The sequence below is a fragment of the Pipistrellus hanaki genome, assembly GCF_964339955.1.
Source record: "Pipistrellus hanaki genome assembly, chromosome: 8".
Lineage (NCBI taxonomy): Eukaryota > Metazoa > Chordata > Mammalia > Chiroptera > Vespertilionidae > Pipistrellus > Pipistrellus hanaki.
This window is the reverse complement of record NC_140510.1, coordinates 64,210,016-64,236,941: the sequence shown is the minus strand read 5'-3', so window position 1 is coordinate 64,236,941 and position 26,926 is coordinate 64,210,016. Positions and strand designations below refer to the sequence as shown.

The 26,926-nt window shown below is 42.0% G+C and overlaps 1 protein-coding gene across 1 annotated transcript in view; it reads right to left on the bottom strand.

The window, feature by feature from the left end:
* AP1S3 (adaptor related protein complex 1 subunit sigma 3) overlaps positions 1-26,465 on the bottom strand; it is a 53,592-nt gene extending 27,127 nt beyond the window's left edge. The window contains exon 1 of the mRNA XM_084892632.1: positions 26,342-26,465. Within this exon, the coding sequence (XP_084748758.1) occupies positions 26,342-26,344 (3 nt within the window). The 5' untranslated portion in view covers positions 26,345-26,465. The remainder of the gene's footprint in view (positions 1-26,341) is intronic.
* Between the last annotated feature and the right edge of the window lie 461 nt (positions 26,466-26,926).

The following is a 26,926-nucleotide window of genomic DNA, read 5'->3' as shown; positions in this document are numbered from 1 at the left end:
AGTATGGCAGGAAAGGAGAGGATGAAGATATATTGTTGGCTTTCTTTCTTACTGAAAATGTATTCGGTTTTACCTTTCTTTCCTTATTTATTTCATGTATTAATATAGCCAGTATTCGAATGACTACCATGTACCAGGCACTGTGCCAAGAGATGAGGATACCACCAAGAAGAGGACAGACAAGTTCCTACCCTCATGGAACACACATCCTAGCAGAGGGAGATGGACAATTAAACATAGAATTACATCCAAGTATGATGTGTTAAAGCAGAAGTAGTACAAGCAGCTATGGGAAAATTAAATAACCTTGTCTAAACATATCAAGGAAGTAACTTTCAAGATAAGACCTGAAAGATCAAGAGGATTAGCCAAATGGAAATGATTAGAGAAAAGAGAGGGTAAGACTAACTAAGAATGATCAGGCCAGCCCTGACCAGTTTGGCTCAGTGGATGGAGCATAGGCCTGAGAACTGAAAGGTCCTGGGTTCAATTCCGGACAAGGGCACAATCCCCAGTGGGGGCATGCAAGAGGAAGCTGATTAATGATTCTCTCTCATCATTGATGTTTCTATCTCTCTTTCCCTCTCCCTTCCCCTATGGTATCAATAAGAATATTAAAAATAATGATAAAAAAATAAATAAAAATTGGTATTTAAAGAAAAAAGAATGATCAGGCCAAGGAAAGAAAGTTGGGAGAGAAAGGATACGGTGTCTTCAAAGAAACGAGAATAGTACATATGGCTGGTTACCTAGAGAGGAAGAGTGAAGAGAAATGGCAGGCGCAAATATAGCAAATATAAGGATGGTTTTATAAGCCACAGTAAGGAGTTTGGACTTTGGGCTAAGGGTGATGGGAATGAAGAAGCATAAGAAGCAGGTGATACATGTAAATGATGGCCACAGGGGCTTCCAATGCAGCAATGAGGACTGAGAGAAGTGGAGGGATTCTAAGCTATCCCAATAGAACCAATAGGACTTGGTAAGCTGTGGGTTTGAGAAGGAAAGAAGAGTCAAGAATAAAGCCCAAGTGTGGTGGCCAATTTTCTGAGCCAAGGAACCCAGGAGGACTAGGAGATAAATGAAAGGAAAGGGAGCAGTCACGGTGGTGGCAACAGGCTTGCATACTTTATCAGGTCAAGTTTAGAGACCTCTGAAATGTAGAGCGTGTCCTCCAAGAGAGGCTTAGATTAGAGTGAAGCTGGAAGAACACTGTTAAATTATTGGTTCCAATTCCATATTCTTGAATGGGAACACTGAGGCGCCAAGACAAGAAAAGACTCATTAAGACCACAAAGGAAGTGAGTAAAACTGGGTGTGAAATCCAGGTCCTACAGTGCTTCTCATGAAGAAGAGTCAAACATTTTACCCCTCCCCACTACCTCCCTAAAGCAAAATTTGTCCAACTTGGTAAGAAAGGTTAGTTACATCCTGGGTTGCTTGTCAATTCTTTTTTTAAGTTCTGAATTAATTAAAAGATAGCATTTCAAAATATCCCAGGGAAAATATATAATTCTGTGTAGATTGGTAAGAAAGGTTAGTTATATCCTGGGTTGCTTTCAATAATAAAAAATAAAAAATCTCAATATTTTCCAATAATGAACCATTTTCCAATGCTGACCCTTGTAATCAGCAATGCTTATATAAAATGTCCCAGTTAATGTTATTTTAACAGTGTAAAAAAATAATAGTGATTGTTTGCTACATTGTTTTAAACACTTGACAGTTTTTCAACATAAGGGCATCTAAAAGTACTTTTTCATAGAATGTAATGTAAAATTATTAATAGTATATTGCCTTTTTGATTCCTAGTAATGAACCCTACCTTTAAAAAATAATTGCCATAATTAGAAATTATATTCTTGGGCAATATGTGGATTGTATTTAAGACATAGTAGTTCTTAAGCAACTTTAACAAATAACCTCACAAATCCCAAATGAACAAAAGCAAACCATTTTAATGGGGCATTTTTCCTGCATTATCTCTGAGATGTGTTCAACCTCAGTGTGAAGTAAATTATTAAGAGTTTCATCCATGGTTTCAATAAGGACCATTTTTCCTGAAATTTTGATTCCACTCCACTATCCACATTTCTTCCCCCCATCCTCCCACCCCCGCAAAAAAAAAAAAAATTATCTTTCTGTAAACCTATAGTTCAAGAATATTCTTGAACAACCAATATGCGATGAAACTGAAGTAAAACTCTAGCAGATTTGACTCAATGGATAGAGTGTTGGCCTGCGGACCAACAGGTCCTGGGTTCGATTCTGGTCAAGGGCACATACCTCAGTTGTAGGCTCCTCCCCAGCCTGGATCCTAGTCAGGGTGCATACAAGAGGAAATAATTTGATGTATTTCTCTCTCTCTTTAAAATCAATAGAAAAATATCCTCAGGTGAAGAGAGAGAGAGAGAGAGAGAGAGAGAGAGAGAGAGAGAGAGAGAGCACAGTAAATAAGCATGTACATACTTGGGCATATAAACCAGAATGTGCTAGAGCCACAGTAGGATGGTTTCCCCATTACTACTATCTATGTAACTATGTTAAATATGAACATGTCCATCAATCTGTACTGGGTGAGACCAACCCTTTTCTTGACTGCATGAACCTTTTAAAGCACTTTAAACTGCAGTGTTATCAAATGTGAGCAAACACATTTATCAATCAAGTGCAAATATTTATTTTTCTTTTTGTAAATCACCAGTACTCAGTGAAGACAATTCACCCGAACTCCAAGATACATCCTCACATTGGAGATAAGTTCATTTACAGGTCTTCCTCTTTCTAAACGTTAAAGCTTTACTGAAAATCAAATGCAGCCAGTTACCTTTTAAATTTGTATCCAAAAGGAGCCAAAATGGACAGGGAAAACTGGATGCAGTGAACAAGGTTTATAATGCCCCAATTTCACTTCAGTGTTTGTCAGTGTTAGTGCTCAGGATTCCATATGTAAGTGTTTTTCACTTCCTGCAACTATTAAGTGGTCTTACCCTAATAGCATGGCACCCAGCACCAGGGTCGGGCCACAGGGTGTTCTCTAAGAAAAGTATTTTTAAAAGTCCCAGGATGGCAGGTCACTTGTCCCCTCTGCGTGTCTGACTCTAGAAGAACATGTGGGAAATCTAAGGTAACTACGAGAAGAACCAGGAAGATGGAAGCATCGGCTCCCAAAGAGAATGACAATTTCCCTGACCTGTGAATGGTGGGATGAAGAGCACAAAGGTGGGAGGCAAGGATGTCTTTATTCCAACTTCAGTAGAACATTGAATTGTGATCCACCCTACACTGCGTCTCTTTCCCAGAGGATGAACAATGGTCCTTTAATAGTAATAGTAGTAATAATAATAATAAGTTGTGATCACAGCCAGGTAGAGCTAAACATGGAGAACCTCCCTATTGATGCCTGGGTTCACGCTCTTAAATTTAGGTCCCTCCTATGGCTCCCACGTAACAGGACAGCCATCGGCAGTGGTTGGAAACACATCACAGACCCTCCTGCAGAGCCTTGCTGCCAAGGTGGCGGTGCAACAGCTAATTAGCCTCACAATGCGCACTCAAGGGGAGATGCCTGCCTGCCAAGGCCATCATTTTCTGACTTCCAGTTTTCCAGGGCACTGATTACGAGAGAGTAAAGAAGACCAAGATCTCCTGAATCAAATGAGAGGAAAGGGAGTATTTGAAAGTAAGGATATTAATGGTGAATCTGCATATTGTGTTGGTATGCCCATCTTGAATATGAAATCTTGAGAAAAGATTTAACTTTGCAACAGTGCTCTATGAAATGAGCAGCCTGGTTCTAATTAGTTGAAATCCACCTTAAACAATCTGCTGAAATTACATGTGCTTGAAACTGGTATATACTGTTAGTCAAGTAGAAAGAACCTGTGAGAAACAACTTCAGAAAGAACCTGCCCCTGAATGGCTCGACAAGGAAAGGCCAGCGTGGAAGAGGGGCCTTGGAAATGTGTCCGTGGGTTTAGGAAGAAAATAGCGACTGCTACTTTTTTTTTTTTTTTTTTTTTTTTTTACAGAGAGGAAGAAAGAGGGATAGAAGCTAGAAACATCGATGAGAGAGGAATATTGACCAGCTGCCTCCTGCACACCCCCTACCGGGGATGTGCCCGCAACCAAAATACATGCCCTTGACCGGAATGGAACCTGGGACCTTTCAGTCCACAGACTGACGCTCTATTCACTGAGCCAAACTGGTTTCAGCTGTGACTGCTACTTCTTTAATATATATTTCTGGACAACATCCAGAGATATTTCTTAAGATTGGAGCAGAAAGTTTTTACCGTGCTAAACTTTTGATGCCAAAACAAAATAATTTAGTCTCAGAATGTATTCTGCAAGGTAAATGATTAATCAGATTCTTCAGATGTGTATCCAATACCATTCCAAATGAACAACTATATGCTAATGCCTCATTGTGGTTCAGAGCTATCTCTAACTTCTTAGACTTCTGCAGAAATGTATTTTGGTTTCTGCAACTGTTTTTGCTTTGAGGTTTCAGTGAGTTGAGGTTTCACACCCCACACTCTCCCTTCTGTTTTATTTATTTTGCCCAAGTAGTATACATAATTTAGTCATAATTTTTTTTCAGGGCTTTTGCAAATAATGATTCTGGGGTTAAACTTGAATACTTTCTGGGCCTTCATTAGTCTAAGTCTACCAGAAACATCTATTTCTAACATTTATTGCCCAAGGACAGAATTACAAATGTTACAGAAAAGTTGGGACTGTACTAAGGAAAGGTTTTCCAGATTACAAAGAGAGAGAGAGAGAGAGAGAGAGAGAGAGAGAGAGAGAGAGAGAGAGAGAGAATGTGAAGCTTTCAACTTCTAGAAAAATAAAAATAAGGACAGACTTAAACACAAACATTAGAAAAACTGCATAACTCTGTAGCAGCATGCCTGCCAAGTTAAAAAGAAACCAGACAGGTTCCAACTGAGCAAATGACCACAGGCTTTCATTATTGATACTGCCAAACCCCCCTGGTAGTCACGCCAGTAAATGTGAAATGCATGCCTTGTGAAATTCACGGTCACATCTCAGTGTTTGATATGAAAAAAAATATTATTTTTATATCATTTTAGTTATTATTTTTATATTATTTTGAAGTTATTTTATGTCATTTAGCTCTGCTTTATATCATTTTTGCTATATACTATTATATAATTTTAGATTCTCCCTTTTATCCTTCTTACTTTTAGAAGGTAACTTTATACTTTAAGAATTTATATTTAGAATATATGTAAATTCTTTTTGTGTGTTAATCCTTACCTGAGAATATATTTTCAGAGAGAGTGGAAGGGGGGAAACAAAAAGAGAGGGGGGGGAGGAGAGGGAGGTGAGATAGACATTGACTGGTTGCCTCTGGCACTTGCCCAGACTGGAGGTGGGGAGCAAACCGAAACCCAGGTATGTACCTATGACCTTCAGTGCTTGGGGCTATGCTCTAACCACTGAACACACCAGCCAAAGCAGGAATATATGCGTATTCTTTATATGTATGTGATTAAGATTGTAAACATTCTTTTTTTGAGCCCCGATCATTTGAAATATTGTGAACACTTTTTATAATATTAGAAGAAAAAAAGTAATAGTATAAATAACACTGCAATGGTTCTCTCAAGGCATGGTTTCAGGAGACTTTTATTTTTCTCTTTATTTACATTTCTGCTTTTCCCCCCAAAACTTCTTTAATAATTAGGTATTATAATAATTTTATAAATTATAAAGATTGCTAAGGAAATAGAGAATACTCTAACACAGGAAGGGAAATGCTGGGCTTCCCAGTTACCCAGGTAGTATACATGATAGAGTTACAATGTTTTTCAGAACTTTTGCTGGACAGCTGGAGGCAGAGTTAGTAATAGGGACACTGGAACAAGGACTCTGCCAAACACTGCTTCCCCATATCCTAACGCACCCCACCCAAGAAAATGCAGCTTTATTGATATTGGGATTAGTTCAAGAAATAGCCCAGTATTTGTAAGCATTTTCTTAATCAGAAGTGAAAAATAGTTAACATAAATTCTTCCCAATGGCAAAGTGAGACCCCAGAACACAGGAGGAGACGCAGCTTGACTGAACGGCAAGGATTCTGAGAACCCAGCTCTCTCTGATGGTGTCACTGGCAGTTGGGAGCCAGCACTACCCCTGATGGTCAGGGAGCCTGGCTGGAAGTGCTGCCTCTGCTCTGCCCTGTGTAGCCCCCTCCCAAGTAATAGGAATTTAATCTAATGCTACACAGAAGGGGGGGTTATTATTATTATTATTATTATTAGTCAACCATGGGCCACTATAAACATCAAAGAAGGAAGGGCTCTTTTCAGTCATTTTACATCAAAAAGCTGAAAGAGGTAGAATTTCTAATTTTAAATGATTCATCTTTTCATTAAACCTAAACAGACTCCTACATTCTGATACTATGATGGCAAATAAACCTGAACATACTAGACTAGTGCACTAGAAAACAATGCAAATAAATTTCCTTAGAAACTTAATTTCATTTCACTTTCCTTACATTTTTACAGGTTGGCCCTAGCTGTTTTGGATCAGTGGGTAGACCATCAGCCTGTGGACTTAAGAGTCCTGGGTTTGATTTAGGTCAAGGGCACATGCCCCAGCCTGTGGACTTAAGAGTCCTGGATTGGATTTAGGCCAAGGGCATATGCCCCATCACTAGTAGGGGGCATGCAGGAAGCAGCTGATCAATAATTCTCTCATCATTGATATTTCTATCTCTCTCCCTCTTGCTTCCTCTCTAAAATCAATAAAAATATATTTTAAAAATTTTTTGACAAGTTGGTGAAATTTTAGGAGAACTCATTAGGAAGACCATAACAATTACTTCATTCATTGCTCTGTTACCATTGTTCTTAATAAGACAACAGATTTACCGTATGTCAGAGCAAGTCATTCTCTGCTCAAAACCTTCTCCAAAAGGAAGAGTCAAGTCCTTACAATGATCTTCAAGGCCCCACTCAAAGTACTCCTCCCTAACTCTGACATCATCATTTATTCTTCCTCTCACTCACCCTATCCCAGCCCCACTGGCTCACCCTACCCCGGGGCCTTTGCACCAGTTGTGCTCTCCATTCAACACTTTCTTCCCCCATCAAGTCTGTTCACAAATCCTACCCTGTAAAGCCTACCCTGACCACCATGAATACCATGTACCACCTTTACCACCCTTCCCCAACACTCCTCATCCTCTGACCCACTCTATTATTTTTCACAGTATTTATGACCTACTGTTTTAGGAATTTTTTATTTTATTGTCATTATTCCACATTCTACAATGTATGCTTCCAAGAGTAATGATCTTCCCTTCTGTTCATGTATCCCAAGCTTCCAGAACACTGCCTGTCATATAGTAGGCCCTCACTCAATTCATGGCAAATGAGTGAATGAATTACTATGGCAAATGATCACTTGAATGAAGAAGATGAAGCAGTCATTTACTCCAAGGCAGTTTCATAATATAAGAAAGAAAATGTAATGTGTAAGATGTAATTTATTTAGTTAACTTACAATAGAACTGTGAGAATCGAGATGATTAATGTTTAGAATAATGTTATGGTGTCAAATTATGTCTAAATCCATCATTGCCTCACATTTTAATGGCAGAACTTTGCTTGCAGAAGAGAAGATAAATTAATCTCTTCTGGGAATTGTTGATATACTTCAGCATACAAGTATATTTGGTGTCAATTTTGATGGATAAGTCGTGAAAAGCAACATAAGAGCACAGTGAATTTTTTTCTATATATGTTATAGTAAAAGAAATGCAATGATCCATCATCATAGCATAGTCAATGAAAATATCCCTGAGCCATTTACTGATAAGACTAACAATCATGATATAATTGCCATAAGTATTAAACATTTAACTTTTCAACTGACTACCAAATATCTGTTTCCAATGCATTCAACATTACCCCTCCCAGAAAATGAGATAGAGACAATAAATAATATAACAATCTAAGGGAATAATTTTGACAAATAAGGAGACTGGGCTGTAGGTCTAGCATGCAGCTAAATTAGGAGAATCACTATGGCATAATAAGCAGAAAACAAGTTTCTAAGGACACCTGAAACTTTGGGTAAGTACAAAACTTAAGAGTTTCATTAATGCCATCCATTAGGGTTAGCCATGTCACTATTTTTTTCCTGGGAAAACTTGTTTTCATTTTTAAACCAATAGGTTCAGAATGAGAACCAAGCCTTTATCACCATCCATCTCTTGATGTTGTCTTTATGATTTTTCCAGGTGCCATTCAAGTGGCAGGACAGCGGCACTGTCCACCAGCTGCAGAACTCCAGAATGAATTAATAACTGATCCCATCAGCACCGAGGGCTTACAGGACTTTTCACAATAATGCTTCCCTAAACAATACTGAGAATGATGTAATAGAACACCTTCTAACATCAAGATGCCTTTAGATCTTTGACCAGGACTCTTTCCAACTCTGGGCTATTAACTAGTCCCCTGGATTTCCTGTCTATCTTTGAAAATCAGTCATGGGGTGTTTTCTGGTTTAGAAAAGAGCTATAAGGATCTAAAGTGGAGAGCGATGTTTAAATATGTGTGCACATTGAATAATAAAAGAGTAATATGCAAATTGACCATCTTTCCAACACAAAAGATGGCTGCCCCCATGTGGACACAAGATGGCTGCCACAAGATGGCCAGCAGGGGAGGGCAGCTGGGAGGAACCAGGCCTGCAAGAGAGAGCAGTCGGGGGAGACCAGGCCTGCAGGGAAGGGCAGTTAGGGGTGACGAGGCCTACAGGGTAGGGCAGTTAGGGGCAAACAAACTGGCAGGGGAGCAGTTAGGCATCAAACAGGCTGACAGGGGACTGGTTAAAGGGGTGATCAGGCTGGCAGGCAGAAGCGGTTAGGGGCAATCAAGAAGGCAGGCAGGCAACCAGTTGGGAACCAGCAGTCCTGGATTGTAAGATTGGGCCTACACAGGCAGTTGGACATTCCTTGAGGGGTCCCGGATTGGAAAGGGTACAGGCTGGGCTGAGGAACACCCCACCCCGTGCACAAATTTTGTGCATGGGGCCTCTAGTTACCAACATAATGGACAAGACACTTTTCAGAATGCTAAAGCTAAGGAGAATTGTGGATATGATATGAATTAATGAAAATTCAGTTCTAGAGGAAAAGGCACTGCCCACAGATGCATGGCTGGTAAGCTGCTGAGTCAAGAAGAGATCTGGATCTCAAATATGATTGTCTTTTGACCAAAGCAAATGCAAGCATTCCAAGACTGTACAAGAGGTCTCAGGCTGATAACAATAACAAAAAACCCAATCTTCACTTTAAATAAATGAAATTTCATTTTTTACTTTAGTTTTAGGGTGGATAGAGTTAGTAAAACAATACCATTGATTCTAAAATTAAATATCAATGTTCTATAAACCTCACTGGAAAGCATTAGAGTATCTTTAACTATGAAACTAAGAACTGCCATTGGTTCTTCTTGCTTGGTAAGTTTTAGTCATGGGCTCAGTGTTTGTGACACATTCACTTTGGGAGGAAGAGTTTGGAGGAGCCAATTCTGAAAGTTACCATCCAGGGTTGATTTTGGATGCAATCCAAGGAAAGCAGAGATACTGTGCTAACTAATTCTTTACAGACCCACGTAATGATTGCTTAGGGTCTTACCCAACTCTTAGATAATAATCATTGTCCCTCCTAAGTATATAAACCAACCTTAGATGCCTGTGGACTGTGGTATTAACCAACCTAAAATGCATGATACATAATGTTTAAAATCAACTTAATATACGAACCTTGTAAGAAGAACTAAGGCAATGGGTCCTAGTTTCCTAAGAAAACTAATTCTTTAAATTCCACAGATAATCCAAGCACATAAATCATTCTTCTGTATACATTACTCCACATTCCACAGAACACGTAGAACTACCAGAATGAATTTTGTCATCAGTTAGGCTCACTGGTTAAATTGGAAATGCCATGTAATATATTCAATGATAAACATCTATGAAAAATAGTGGGTGATTTTTCCTTCCATTCCCACACATTTGGGGAAAAAGAGAAAAAAAAAAAAAAAACTACTTTAACTGGTCACTTGTCAAAAACAAATCCAGAGATCAGATGGCCCTTTTTGAGCAAAGCCAGTGTTCCAGGTCATGAAGACACAATATTGCTAAGAGATGCATCATAATCATAATAACCACTGGCAAGGAAGAGATAGTGGATGTTCATATCAGAATACCCATGATAGTGACTGAGTTCAAAGGCTAGAAAATGGCCAAGAGGGATTCCAACACAGATCTGTCTGACCCTACAGCCTGAAGTCCTCCCAACATCCATGTATCAGTCCTTCCACCAATCAAAGGCAGTCTTCATATGCATACAGTATAGATGGGACAGCTGGTTACACTACTTAAAACTTTTAAATATGTGATAAATAGACACATAGAGTCAAAAATACAATAGATCATTCATAAAAAACTACAGGTAATTTAAAAATTGGAAATTTTAAAAGCCGATAGGCAGTGACATTAGCCCTCTGTAAAAGACATGGTCAATCAACATAACCAGGGCATGGTCACAGTATGATATGGTTACAATGGCAACCAGAAAATGGCTCCAGGACCTACCCTACAGTGGCCTGTCTGAGGAAATTGCTATTAACAAAAATGGTTGTGTAGAGTCCTTGAAGATAAAAGATAATTTTTTTAAAAATATATTTTATTGATTTTTTACAGAGAGGAAGGGAGAGAGATAGAGAGCTAGAAACGTCAATGAGAAACATCAACCAGTTGCCTCTTGCACACCCCCTACCGGGGATGTGCCCGCAACCAATGCACATGCCCTTGACCGGAATCGAACCTGGGACCTTTCAGTCCGCAGACCGACGCTCTACCACTGAGCCAAACCGGCTTCGGCAAGATAAAAGATAATTTGAAAGAATTTGTGAACACAACTCTAGAGGGAAAATGTGTCTTATCTGCCTTCTAAAAGTATGCACTATTAATTGTTTACCTGACATGGAGGTAGATGCAACAGCAATGAGTTAGTGTCTTTACAGAAAACTGTACAGACACTATCATTGGCCCACTAACTTTCACTAGCTCTCCCAAGAAATCTTCTGATCATCACCTAACCTCTCAAGGAGACTTTCCTCCAGGAAGACTCAAATCAGCTGCTCAACTAATCTGAACATGCTATTCCACATGACAATTATATCTATCAATAAAAATTATCTTCTGGCAAAAGAATGAAACTAGATCACCAACTTACACCATTCACAAAAATAAACTCAAAATGGATACAGGACTTAAACATCAGACGGGAAACCATAAAAATACTAGAAGCATCCTCAGGCAGCAAAATCTCAGACATATGCCAAAAGAACTTCTTCACTGATACTAACCCTAGGGCAATGGAAGCTAAAGAGATAATAAACAAATGGGACTACATCAAAATAAAAAGCTTTTTTACAGCAAAAGAAACCATCAACAAAACAACAAGAAAGCCTACTGTGTGGGAGAACATATTTGCAAATGATACCACTGATAAAGGTTTAATCTCCAACATCTATAAACAGCTTATACAACTAAATAAAAGGAAGATGAATAATCCAATTAAAAAATGGGCAATGGACCTAAATAGAACATTTTCAAAAGAAGACAGAAGGAAGGCCAAAAGCCACATGAAAACATGCTCAAAGTCACTAATTGTCCGAGAGATACAAATCAAAACCACAATGCGGTACCATCTCACACCTGTCAGAATGGCCAACATCAACAAATCAACAAACGACAAGTGTTGGCGAGGTTGCGGAGAAAAAGGAACCCTCATGCACTGCTGGTGGGAATGCAGACTGGTGCAACCACTGTGGAGAACAGTGTGGAGTTTCCTCAAAAAACTGAAAATGGGACTCCCATTTGACCCAGTAATCCCACTTCTAGGAATATATCCCAAGAAACTAGAAACACCAATCAGAAAGGATATATGCACCCCTATGTTCATAGCAGCACAATCTACAATAGCCAGAATTTGGAAACAGCCTAGGTGCCCGTCAGCAGATGATTGGATCCAAAAACTATGGTACATCTACACAATGGAATACTATGCTGCCATAAAAAGAAGGAATTCTCATCATTTGCAGCAACCTGGATGGAATTGGAGAACATCATGCTGAGTGAAATAAGCCAATCAATGAAAGAGAAACACCACATGACCTCACTCATTTGTGGATAATAAAGAACATTATAAACTGATGAACCAAAAGATAGATATAGAGACAGTATATCAACAAGTAGACTGTCAAATTACAGCGGGGAGGGGAGGAAGATCTGGGGGAGATAATAGATCAACCGAAGGACTTTTATACATGCATATAAGTACAACCAATGGACACAAAACTCTGGGGAGGGAGGGGATGTGTGGGAGGGAGGGAAGGGGGCAAAAAAAAATCAATAAAATATATTAAAAAAAAATAAAATAAAATAAAAAAATAAAAATTATCTTCTGCATGGCAGGTACAATGCTGAGCACGTTTACATGCATTTCATTGTTTACTCCGCATACGTAGGTGATGTACCAATACTGAAGAAAAATAAAAATAAAAAAATTATGTTGTTGGCATTTAGAAGACTTTCCCAGTGTTAGCAAACTACAGGTAGCAGGGATAGGTATTGAATTCAGATAGGATTCTACAGCTTTACAAGAAATGCTCAAGTCTAGGATAATCTGGAAGGGAAAGGGGATGTCAGTAGACTTCCAGAAAGTATATGCCAAAATTTGGATTCATTAAGAAGAATTGCTTTAAGGAGAAGATCCAGAAAATTTAGCAGATTCCCAAAGGAGTTTTATATCCCAGAAAACTGTAAGAACCATCAACTTCTTTGGAGGTAACATTATTTAACTGTCATGGATTTAAGCTTCAGTTATGGAAAAATAGTTCAATATTAATCGAATTGCCATTAAAGTAACTCCAGGGCTAAATACTTGATAGGGAACCTGGCCTTCTGCAAATCTCATTATGTGATTCCTTTGAAGGCCTTTTTCTACTGTAAAAATGTGATGGGATTAAGGGTGGGCAGTAAGATAAACAAGCATTGGCAAGAGGACATCTGTTCTCTACCTGATGGCCCCCAGCTCCCTATACAGAAGTCACACAGAGAGCCAGCTCCAGACCACGCCCACTACAGAGCAATCAGCCATGTGCAGACAGTGCTGAAGATGAACTTAATGTCTTCAATTTTGAACATTTGTTTCTTCTTTCATTAGATCTGGAAAATAGTATGAATTTTTTAAGGGAGAATGGAACAGACAGTTTGGGGTCACTTTTGCTGGAAATAACCATTCTTTACATCACCCCACAGAGAAACAGGCAATGTAAGTAAAGCACACTCTATTTTCTCATCTCTTTCCCATGACCAACATTTTAAATTGTTATTTTAAAAATTCAGAAATCTAACCTAATTGTAGGAATGTGTAGCTACAGAATAAACTACAGTCATTGGCACCCATAAACACTATGGCAGTTGGCAGTAATGCTGATATTTAATTATACATCTTTCGAAGATGCTACAAAAAATACCATCCCAAGATGTTCTAGTTAATGATTTCTCAACAAAACTAGGAAATAAAAAAAGATGCTTTGTAAAGAAAAGGAAGTCCTACTCTGTGATTATCTTATTTCACAGTCAACAACAACAACAAAAAAGAATGTTGTGTCTTTTTATAACTCTTGATCAAAGTCCAAAATTTTTAGCTTCCATAATCAAGATTCTAGAACAGAATGAAACTGTAACTGTAAATTAGAAGTATATTATAGAGCACTCATGTTGTAAAAACTTGCTAAAAATATAATTATTATGCAAAGGTAGTTATCTTAAACATTCTGTCCTTTGAACTCTTACTGATAAAATACAATTATATTCACTACTTCTAAAAAGGTACTCAAGCAAAAGGGGTTTAGAAGGTGTTGGTTTTTTTTTAATAGTCTTATCATAACTCTTGTTAGAAAGATTTAGTGTGGTCTTTAAAGTATTGATATGTTGGCCCTGCTGCTGACTTATGGGGAGCAGAGATTGCAGCAATGCAAATTTTATCAGCACAATGTCTGCTAAGCTAGTCGCTCCAAAATTTACTTTCTATTATGATTTGAGGCACTTTTGATATTGATTTTGCTAATAAATATTGATAAACATCAGTTAATCAGAACAGCCCATGATTTCAAAGGAAGTCACTTTGAGAAAGGTGGTTGTTGTTTTTTCTCATATTGAAAATTGCTGGTCTTGCAGTTGAGACAGGATAAATGCCTTTTCCATAATGCTTTACATAGAAGTCTTGGTTGAAGTTTTTGCATTCGGTCCATTAAGTTTTAAAATGTTTGATTCTTAAGTAAGTTTAATGGTTTAAATTTTAATAGCTGTGGACAGAAAAAAGACCCTGACTAGCTCAGGGAAAGCCTGCATCACAGTTTTGCAAACTCAGAGACCTAAAGTAACCACAAAAGATGAGAGTTTCCCAAATCTGTCCCATATGCAGCTACGCTAATCCACTTGCAGACCCATCTCACCCCCAGCCACTTTCTTCCTCCTCCATGTGTGAAACCAGCTCCTCACCAAACCAAGTCAGTAACAATTTGAGAACCTCTCTCAAAATTCACACCCCCCATGTACCCTAACCCTTCTTGACCACATTTTTGTTTTCAACAAAATTTTTGTTCTCCACAAAAATGTTCGTGAAAGAAACCCACAGGGGAGTGTAGAATACCAGCTGCTCCATTTATATAAGTTTCCTCCCGGTGGGATCAGAAGCATAAGCATTTCTATCATAAGCATTTCTATTTTCTCTGCGTCTCGTAATAATCTCAATTCTGAGGGCAGAACACAGTAGGCATTCAGTAAATGTGCACCCACAGCAAAATGATAATGCTGTGCTGCTTCTGCACTGGACCTGATTGAAGCCAAAACTTCACTCAATCCAGTCAGTGCCTCGGCACACAAATAGGTGGGTGAGCAATGCGAGGCTCCATAGATAGTTACATGCGCTCTCTGCTGGTGTGGCCGTTGTCCCTTCATGCCAGCTTTGGACACAAGAGCCCCACCTGTAAGCTACATCTAGGACGAGCCGAGCTCCTGATCAACAATAACACGAGGACACGCAGATCAACCATTTAGCCCCAGATCAGCCCTGCTTCTCATTTTGCTACTAATGTCTGTTAGGATTGAAGAGGCATATGATTTTCTTATTGCTGATAACAGGGTATGAGAACCAGAAAGAATTTTTAAGATTATATCTTAGGCCCAAGCTCTCCTAGTGTGACAGCTGAGAGCATGTCCTAGGAGGTTGGGTGACCCTATGAAGGTCACAGCTATGACCATCACTGGGTGAAGGACCTGGATCCCCTCACCTTTCAGTCCAGCAGTCCTTCCAAGCACCATGCCCGTCTGTCTTTCTAGTGACGTCTGCCCTATGCTGCTATTCAAAGAAAGCTTTCCCTCTCAGAACAGACGTTAGTGTTGGAGGAAGAAAGCTCGGGGGCAAACAGGCATACAGGGTAGCAGACGGATTTTTAGAAAAGCACAAGGGAACTAACCCACTCAGAGACAAACTACACACACACACACACACACACACACACACACACACACACACCGGCAGCTTCAGCAGAACTGCCCCGTGGCTGCAGGAAACAAGTCACCTCTGAAACCCTGTGGTGAGGGGCAGGGAGGCTCCACCTGACTTTGGACAATGCACCAAGGACTTTTGACTCATTTCCCCACATGCTTAAGGATGGTACTAATATTTATTCTGTAACTCTAAAACTTTTACAAGTTTTTCCTTTTAGTTTCTTGAGTCCACCTGTGAGAAATGCCATTGCCCGAATATTCTGGAGAAATCAACCCTCCGTGGGATTGACAGGAAGGCACAGTCAGAGAAGAAGGTGGTGGGCTCCGCAGGCTCTCTTCTCCAGGACCTACATTTCCTTAAAATCACCTTTCTTTATAGTCTACGCATCAATCCTTCCCCCTCAGACACATATCCATCCATGCATACCCACACGCTTTTCTGAAAAGCTGAAGGCCGGGCAGCCGGCCCTTCTGGGCTCAGCCTCACTCCTGTCCCGCCAGAGCCCTCCCATGGCCTCCTCCACAGAGTCCCTGCAGCAATTCCACAATCCAAACAACACGCTGCGGAGTTTAATTACCCACCCCCGCACCTGGCTAGGTTTGCTATGCATGGGAGAAATCTCTTCCCACCAGCACCATTTCTTGAAATCAGGAAACAGACCTCAGGCTTGTGGCATTTTCTTTTCTGATAACCTCCAGTTAAGAACATAAGGATTAACGGGAGGGGGCGGGGGCACACTAAATAGTGATTCATGTACTATTCCTCCATTTATCATTTTCCTCCATTTATCACGTACTATTCTGCCATTTATCATTTCCTCTGGACAGAATAATCAACTTAGATTACATCAAGGATACTTCTTAGTTGGTTAATTTTGTCTAATAGAAAATATGCCTCTAATTAGATTTTTCTCCTGGAGTCTTTTGAGAGGCAGACAGGCCTTTGGTTCTGTTTCAAATCTTTCAAGGAAATGAAAGATACCGGAAAAGGAGGCAAAAGTTCCAGGCAATTTTCAATATGACTTTGAAGCTGAATGAAACATTAATAACTTGGGACCTTATTCATATTTCACAGTGAAGCTTATTTGATCTTCATGTGCATTTTGTGTGTGTGTGATCAGGAAAACTTGTTGAAGAGGCTGTGCTTAAGTAAGCTAAATATGCTTAAATATGCTGAACTCAGCACCCTGCATGGTAATGACCACTGAAATGTTTATTAAGAACTTTCATTTTCTTCCTACTCCAGCCAATCCAGCACTCATGAAAAATCAGATGCCAGGGCCTTCAGGCCTTGATAACGATACCTACAGCGATGAGCAAACTATATTAAGAGGTGGGAAGAGACACACCCATGTACTCTTTCCAAGTTCAGGTTCAATCTGACCTGCCTTGGTATACAGTCAAGCCTCCCAAAGCTTGCTGATGTAGACTACATCATCTGAATTCTTACGGTTTTAAAACCATGAGGCCAAATGGATTCTGAAAAGTAGAAATTTATACACAGCACACTTAGAATTGAGGCGTTGACTTCTTAGTAAAGAAACCAAGGGCATGTGCTTGTTTAATAAAAGAAAAATGTTCTGTGCATACATGGAGTTTTTTTTAATCACATTCAGAAAAAAAATGGGATCTTAGGATAACCCTTACCTTCTCCCACTTCCCCAGTATTTGCAGTCTATGATATTTTGTTTCTTTATTTTATCTGTTCAAATGAATTCCTCAGGGAGGGGGGAAAGGAGGGGGAGATACGGTAAGTCTTATGAAACAATTTTTAAGTAGTTTATTAGCTTTTTCCTATTTCTTTAAAATATATCCTCGCTAACATTATGGAATGAATTCCAGGCCCCCCATGTATAATAAAAGGCTTGAACTGGATTCTCTCATTCAGTCCTCAGGTAACCCAAGGAAGTAGGCTAGGGGTGTCCACCTCGCCACCTCCCACTCCCTGCCACATCACACCTGGTCCCACACCTTCTTCTAGATGCAAGCAAGCAAAGGCTTCGGGACAACCTGTGTGAAATGCTCCGTGTGTCACACGAGAGAGGCCTCTTCTGACAGAATGTTCTGTCACCGGATGAAATTCTCACATGTCTCATTGAAGAAACATTCATTTTTTTTTAGTCCTCTGATAGCTTCAGCTGTAGGATGAAACCCGATTTTTTCTTTTTTTTTCAAGGAAAACGAGGAAAAGCAACAGACACTGAAACTGGGGGCAGAACAATTCAGTGATAATCTGGATCTAATGCCAGACTTGACAGGTCCTTCCTGACTTTTTTAGTATGTGACTTCTCCATTTTGCTGGAATGTTCAGCTGCCCACTAAATGTGGAGAGGCCTGCCCTGGATGACCTGACAAACACATCTCTACTTGAATGGTTCAGTCCTGTGAAGCAACTAGAAATATTATTTTACCTGTGACCAAAAGTTTCAGAGTCACTGAAGTGAGTAAGTTAGCTCACACCGCCCCTCCCCCAGCTATTCTCAGTTCTCATATGAAAGTAAAATACAATTAGAAGTTCTGAACTCTAGCCAAGAACCCAAGCCCAAGTTAGTGAGAAAAAAGAGATACTGTGTGTGTGTGTGTGTGTGTGTATTTTAAGGGGACTCCTTCTGCTACCATCCCAATTCCAAACACCTCCAAGCTCAAGAAGTTATAAAACAGAGAAAAACGAAACAGAGTTTTGTTGGAGAAGCAATAAATACAACATATTTATGAAATCATTTTTATATCATTTAAAAGGTAAAATAAACTGAGGAACAAAATAAGTCCAGAGACATGGATTCATGGAACAGACTGACAGATCTCAGGGGAAGAGAGGTAGAGTGGGTGGGAAGAGACTCATCAAAGAATTTATATGCATCGATGCACAGCCCATGGACGCAAACAGGATGGTGAAGGCCTGGGGTGAGGCATGGTGGGGGGCTGGGTGGAGAGGGTCAAAAGTGTGTGTGTGTGGGGGGTGATGGGGGACATCTTTAATACTGTCAACAATAAAAAATAAAATTTAAAAAAGGTATTACATTAAAATAGAAAACACTGAAGCATCTAATGATAGAACAGACAATAAAAATCTTGCCACGCTGGATGCTTAGAACCCTTTCCAGAGACAATCGCTGTCTCTTGCATATCCTTCTGGAAGCTTTCAGTTTACATAGAGGGGTATCTGTATGTTTATTTTACACAAATGGGGGAAGAATGTGCAGGATCTAAGCTGACAAGCTACGCCACACCTGGATGAACAGAGCAGACATGAGAAGGGCTGGAAGCCATGGTGTCCAGCGCCCGAGGCTCTGTGGGGAGATGGAGAAAGGCATGCCTGTGGCAGAAGCATTCACCTGAAACTAAATGTGGCAGATGCTCCTGAACGCTGTGTTCCGTCAGAACTGGTCCAGGAAATGACCCTGCAAAGGTTCCAGCTGAGCAATGGCGTCCCCTCCTCAGGCCAAGAAGGGCTGGAGGTGTCAGGACCTGAGTTAGCCCACAAGGCCAGCATTGCTCCCTCACCCACATGCCTCCACTGGGTCCCCACACCGCCCATCTCAGAAAAGGCAGCAATTTCCAAAAAGAGGAGGATTTAGCCAAGCTGTTCAGTATAATCCTTTGCTGTGTGATTGATACAAAATTATTTAGAAAGTTTACAGAACTTCCCACCAAGAATGGGGGTTCCAGGAGAGTAGGAAACTTCCAGCTTATCCAGCACAATCTCTGGGGCCCAGGCGCAGGGCTGGTTCTGTGGACACCGGATGCCTGGGTTCGAAGGGCACCTCAAACTAGTAAAATGCTGCATGCCAGCTATAATTAGCCATAACGATTTTTTTTTTTCAGATTACTGCCATCATCATCTGCAAATTCTCAGTAAACTCCAAACAAGGGCCACTCCATTTTCATTTTGCACCAGGTTCCACCAATCGCGTAGCCAATCGTGCCTGGAACATGGCCCGTGTGTCTGATGCATTTGTCTAATACAGCGTTTTTCAACCGCTGTTCCGCGGCACTTGCCTGGTGTGCCGTAGGTGCAGAGAAGACAAGAATTTTATAATTTTCCACTATTTTGTTTACTTAATATTTCATAATAAAGTAATTATAAAATACTTTCTTTGTGTTTATTTGATTCCTATTCAAGAGAATTACTTTATATATAGTCAATATAGGCACAGAGTTAAATTTTTTAACATTTTCTAATGGTGGTGTGCCTCGTGATTTTTTTCATGAAACAAGTGTGCCTTTGCCCAAAAAAGGTTGAAAAACACTGGTCTAATACACTTAGGAGTGACTACATGGAAGTTGCCTTAGAACATGGGGCAACAAACTACAGCCTATAGGCCAATTTTGGCCCTCCCTTGTTTTGGTCAGTAAAGTTTTAGTAAAATGTAGCCACACTCATTCACACCTTGTCCCTGGTTTCTTTCAGTCTACAGTAGAGGGGTTAATGGTGACGGAAACTACAGAGCCCACAAAACCTAAAACATTTACAAGCCAGCCCCCGACAGAAAAAAATTTCTGACTCCACCTTAGAATGCTGACTTACATTTTTCTACCCTAATAGTTGTAACAGCAGCCAAGGCAAGTAGCCTTGGGAGACATAGAGGGTTAGCCTTGAGCAACTTGCCATCAGCATGCTATTTGTTAGGCTTTTATCTTTAATGCTTATGTGAATTTTACATCTTGGACCCAAGGATATTCATGTCTTAACGCAAAAAAAAAAAAAAAAAGGTATTTTTTTTTTCCATCTAAAAATCATCTGGATGAGTAGTATTCATCCTCCGAGGCCCCCCTCTGTAAGGATGAGTATAAAAAGGGCATGAGCACCTCATGCTGCAAACTATGACCTCAGTTCCTCCTCCTCATAGACCTGGATGAAAGGAAGGCTCCAGGAGTGTTTTAGTGTCCGCTGGGCCTCACCACATACCCATAAATTCTTACCACCCCACAGTCCTGCTGGACACGCTGCAAAAAGGGCACCCAAAATAGAATCCTGAATGCCCTTATTCTTCACTGAATGTTCTTTAGGTCTATGCCCCATCGCACTGAGAAAGTAGCCAGTGATCCTATTATTCCTCCCCAGGCAGTTTTAAAAAAACTATTTAGAGAGAGCTATCTCACAGCCAGATCTATCTGTGGGAAAGTTTTCAGGCTTGGGGCTTTAGGGAGATTTTTTTGAAGCCCACCTTCCTCAGAAGGGTCAATGGCATCTCATCTCTAACTTAAACAAACAACGTGTCGTATACATTATTCTGGGTTGCGGGCACATCCCCAAGAGGGGGTGTACAGGAGGCAGCTGATCGATGTTTCTCTCTCATCGATGTTTTTAGCTCTCTATCCCTCTCCTTTCCTCTCTGTAAAAAATCAATAAAATATATTTTAAAAATAAATAAACAAACAAACAAACAAATAAATAATTACTTTATTCTGCTATTGGCAGCCACGCAACAAGTCTTTCCCCAGTCAGGGTGCTGGTGAGACAGGTTAGTACAACACAGAGCATTTGAGGGGCATTTGCTTCTGATTTCTGCTTACGTTCTATCACATCTGGGATCTGGGATCTGGGGGCTTCGAGTGGTGATTAGGGAGTTTCTCCTGGGTAAATAAATGACTGTGACACTTCAGGGGAAACAAAGAATTCCTTCAGAGAAGACTAAGCTATACCAGGAACAGAGACTCTGTGAGGGCAAAGGAGAGGCCCCAGGGAAGAGGGTAACCTCAGAGAGGTCTTCGATCTCTGGGATGATCTCTGGATGCAGTAACAACAAAAAAAAGGGGAAGGAGTTTGTTTCTGTTCTGTTTTGTTTGAAACTCATAGATACAGGGAACAAATAGATGCTTGCCAGAGAAGAAGAGGGTGGGGAGTAGGTGAAAAGGGTGAAGGGAATAAGAGGTACAAACTTCCAGTTATAAAATAAATAATTTTGTATGGGGATGCAATGTACAGCACAGGAAACAGAGCCAATAACATCGTGACTTTGTTTGGGGACACACGGTTACTAGACTTACTGTGGTGATCACATCATAAGATATATAAATGTCAAATCTCTATGTTGTGCACCTCAAACTAGTATAATATTGTATGCCAACTACAATGAACTATAATGATGCTTCTAAACGAAGGATTCAGAGAGATGGCAAGCAATGCATGACTCTTAAAGGGGCTTTATTGGTGTGAGAAGGGAAAGGATAACTTTATTATCCTCTGTCTGTCCATAATGAAATAATTCATGGGACCCAACGGGACAAGCATTGACGATACAGTGTGGCAAACACGCAGTCTGCGGGCCTTTCCTTCCAGCTGCTGCTAGTAAAATGCCACATAAAAATCATAAGCTCTTGTCGGTATTTGTCATAAAAACGAGTAATAGGAACCCAGAAGTAACAGTCCTGGCGAGAGGCAAATACAAGTTTCCCTGGTGCTGTTGGGAGATCTGTGGGAAGGGAAGCGGGTGAACCCTCTTGGGACAACTGAGCACCACAAAGGGTCATTTCCCTCCCTAAAGCCCCTGTCCCCCACACCAACCGCTGGCCAGCAGCCCAGACCGGGCCTCCAGGGGAGGAAAGCGCTCATTACAGCAATAGACGGCTTCGCCCTCCGACTGGAATTTAAACCGCCCAAAGAGCTACATCCCGATGACAACTCCCTTATGCCACAGACAATAAAATTAATATGCTGGGTGGGGAGGGGGCACATGACAGGATCTACAGGCTCATAGTTGGGGTTCTCCTCCCTCACCCTCCCCAATTCCTTTTCACTTTGCCTATGTCTACGTAACGTAAAGAGACTGCAACGAACACGGGAAAGGAATTATCTGATGTAGAAGAAGGGTGCACTCATGCTGCGTCAAACTAACATGCATTCTGGGAAAGAAATGGCGTCACAGTTCAGCTTGGGAAGGTCTCTCTAAAGAAGACAAAATCACAGCAAGAAATTGTTGACGTCTGTCTCAGTCTAGATAAATAACATACATTATGAGAACTGAATCTGCAACCCAAGCAGATGATTACTCATATTTCAAAGGGGCTTTCTCATTTGAGTTTCTTTCACTGGGCAACTCCCCTGTTTTGTTCACACATGGTTTTCAAAGTCACTTCAACTCTTCAGAAGCACGTGGCCTGCATAAAGCAAAGGCTGCTTGCATTTTTATTTACGGTGTCCCCAAAGCCTTTTAAAATCCATCCTATAAATCTTCACTGCTATCTTCATACGGGGCAGAAAAATAAAGAAACAAATTAAAAAATCCTTCCATCATGCTGCCGGTATGGTCAGCGGTTGAGCATTTATATACCTTATGATGTGATCACCACAAGAAGCCACGGTTCGATTCCTGGTCAGGGCACATCCCAAGTTGCAGGCTCAATTCCCAGTGGGGGACATGCAGAAGGCAGCTGATCAATGATTCTCTCTCATCATTGATCTTTCTATCACTATCTCCCACTTCCTTCCTCTCTGAAATCAATAAGAAATATATTTAAAGATAACATCCTTTTATCAACATTTTAACCATTCAGTAGCAAATTCTTCCCAGTAAGATGTTTATGTGCACTGGGCTCCCGGCCCCTGAAACACAATAACCCTGGCATTGTTTTCCAAGGCAGAGATTTCTAAAACAAAGGCAGGGTGCAGAAGTACAAAGCCGATTCATAAGGTATGATTCAAACACAAGCACACCTCCAAGATGCGTGAGGTGTGACATCTCTGTGCCTGAAACCTGGGCCACCCGCACAGTGGAACCCAGAACCTTTTCCTGTGTGCACATTCCAGGTGGGATGCTCTAAGCACTGGCCAGTTTCCTAGAGTAAGAGTTGGCAAGAGTCAGGAATGGAGCGGGACAAAGACAGGGGTTACAAAATGGCCCTCGCCAAAAGAGCCTAGTGTTGCAGGGCAATAGAGAGGACCAGTGATAATTCCCTACCATTTGACAGAAAAAATAGATGAGACATCATGGTCACTGAGCACGTATAGTAGGCAAAGCTGCTCTATGCATTTTCATCTACATTAACCCACACAATCTGTCTCTGATGCCTTTACACTCTTAAAAATAGACAGCCCCCAAATTGTTGTGGTTTTTTGTTTGTTTTGTTGTGTTGTTTTATTTTATTAATCCTCACCCGGGGATATTTTTCCATTGATTTTTAGGGAGAGTGGAGGAGAGAGGCAAAGACAGAGAGGAACATCAATGTGAGAGAAACACATCAACTGGTTGCCTCCAAGGCCTGGGCTGGGGAGGAGCCTATAACCAAGGTATGTGCCCTTGACTGGAATCAAACCCGGGACCCTTTGGTCCACAGGCCAAGACTCTATCCACTGAGCCAAACCGGCTAGGGCCTAAATTGTTGTGTATGTAGGTTGTAGCCATATGTTCTACATTGAAATGAAGAAAAAGTTTAGAAATTCACTGATTCATTTTTTTAAAATATATTTTTAATGATTTCAGAGAGGAAAGGAGAGGAAGGGATAGAAACATCAAAGATAGAGAGAATCATTGATCAACTGCCTCCTGCATAATCGTGGATCGAGCCTGCAATTCCGGCATATGCCTTGACCAGGAATCAAACTGTGACCTCGTGGGTTATAGGTCAACACTCAACCACTAAGCCACCACAGCCCAACCAGGCTCATTTTAAAAAAATAATAAAGCTATTACACACTAACAGAGATAACTTTTATTATGAAGAATAACAATATTTTCCAAAGCAAAAAAGAGAAGGGTGGCACTGGTACATTTTGGCAAGTCTCCATAATTTCTGGCTCAATAGAAGGCAGTTGGACTCTCCTGCTTCTGCATTCAATTGGTGCACTACCCCAGGTCATACTGTTATATTCGCCTCAATAGAATTTCGTGTGCAGTCACATGGGAATGAACATGGACATGGCAGATAATATCATATGTTATCATGAAAATAGTTTGGCCTCTGAAAAGTCTTCAGGTCTCCTAAGGACCACTGCCTTACAAATTTAGAACAAATATCATTTCCATGAGCAAACTAGCATCGAGAGGTCAAGGGCTTATCCAAGGACGCATTGCTAGATCAGGTAAAAGGCAAAGAGCATACCAATTATTCTCATCTGGTTGTTGCAAGGATCGAGATCATACATGCAAGGGTTGTGCATGCCACTTGCCCATCACAAGTGCCCAAGACATTTATATTTCCTGCTGGGCAATATCTAGTGGGAAACCAGGGCAACTCTGCACATGTCTGATCAATTGACCACAATTTTCACCAGCAAGAGAATTAAATCTCCACAGCAGGTGTGAGAGCATGGACCCTGCCGCAGTCCCTGGCTGGAAGCTGTCTAGAGCTACTCAGGAACTCCACGGCCTCCTTCCACCTCCAGCAGGCGAATGACACTGGCGGGCTGCGCAGCTCACAGTCACCTTGTTCCTTGGGAAACCTGAGCAAGCCCAGAGAGCTGCTCCATTATTTACAGCCTCCTTTTTGCATCACACTGTATTTACCAGGAACCCTCAGCAAACGAGCATCGGTGCCTCTGCATGCCTCTAGTCTGTGCAGCCAAAGCCCCCCTAGGAACTGACCCCTGGGTCTTCCTGTCCAGGAGCTCTGCTCTCCTTGTCCATCAGCTGTCTGAACCCACATGTCCTCCTGACCTGCCTGCAGTGGGCCACCGGAGCAGAGAGCACCAGGGGCTGGCAGGTCACTCTTCCTGGGGTTTGGGAGTGAGGTCACCGGATGAAGTGGGTCTGGTGCAGCTCAGGCCACTGCGCTCTCAAAATGCTACGTGGACAGAAGGCAAGAGCAAGAGGTGCCTGAAGCTGTCACTTCCACACACACACACACACACACACACACACCTCTAACCACCAGCCACCAAAAACTGATGGACAAAAACAAATCCAGAGACAGAGACGCATTGATCAGACAACCAAACCTCCTCAGAGGGAAAGTAGGGGAGGTTGGGGGTAGCAGGGAGATCAACCAAAGGACTTGTATGCATGCATATAAGCCTAACCAATGGACACAGACACCAGGGGGGTGAGGACATAAGTGGAGTTGGGGGGTGGGAGTAGGGGCAAAAGGAGAGATAAGGACACATATGTAATACCTTAATCAATCAATAAAACAAATATATAAAAGAGATAAGGTCAGTATTCCTGCTAATATGCTTCCAAGGATCCCCCACTCAGATGGCATAAAAACCGAAGTCCTTAACTTGGAGTTATAACGCCCGGCCTCTCTGGATGGCCTTTCCTCTGCCTGCTCCCACCACCGCAGGCTCCTCCGGGACCTCAGAGGTCACCGCCTCCTCCCAGAGGCCTTCCCCGCACGCCCGCCCACTCTGCAGTCCTGCCTCTGCACCCCTCCGTGGTCTCCCTGGGCTTGAGAAGACAGAGCGCCCACTCTCTGCATGTTACCCATGTATTACAAGTCCCCCTCCGGCCACACCTCCCTCCCTCTTAGAACTTGAGCCCAGAGAGCTAGGTCTCCACCGATCCTCCGCGATCTCCCCCGCGCCTGGCACCGCGCCTGGCACAGCCTAAGTGCTCAGCAAACGCTGGCTGAATGAATGAAGCGGCGGCGCCAGGTGGCCGCGGGAGTCCCGGGCTGGTGTCCCCGGTGCCCCGGCGGCGACACCCGCGGGCCGGGGGACTCCGGCAGGACCCGGCGGGGCAGCCTGCCTCACGGACAGGCTCCGCAGGTGCCTCCCGAGAGCCAGAGCGCTCCGTCCCGGGCCAGCGCCGCCCCGATCTCGGGCACTCACCATGGTGCCCCGGCCGCCTCCGCCCCAGCCTGCCGAGCGCCGAGCGGCGAGAGCCAAGTGCAGGAGCCCGCGCGGCTGACAGGTGAGGCATCTATCTGCCTCAGACCATGGCTGCTTCCCACAATGCCCTCGAACTGAAAGTTTGCAGACTCCTCCTCCCCGCCGGCTCCCCCGGTGACCCCTCCTCCCCTCCTCTTCCTCCTCCCCCGCCCTCGCCCCGCCCAGCGCCGCGCTGGCGGCCTCAGGTGACAAGTCACCTGCGCGCCTCCGATGCAACCCGGCAGGAAAAAAAAGAGTTAGCTGTCCTTTTCAGTAGACCCCAAACGAGGCCTCTGTGGCTGAAGTTAAGAGAGAGAGGAGGTTCGAGAGGTGAGCAGGAGCCCGAAGGCAACGGGCCTTTCCTTCATTAGGGCATCATTTACACGAAAAGCCCACAAGACAAGTAACAGCCTCCAACCAACCTCTAAGTTCTCAAAAACCTCAGTGCCTCCCTATCCAGGGCTTTCTGTTGCTACCTGCCTGATGGCTTCCACTCCTGCATCTGTCAGAGGGCTCTGAAAGAGGATTATTTAATAATGAAACCCC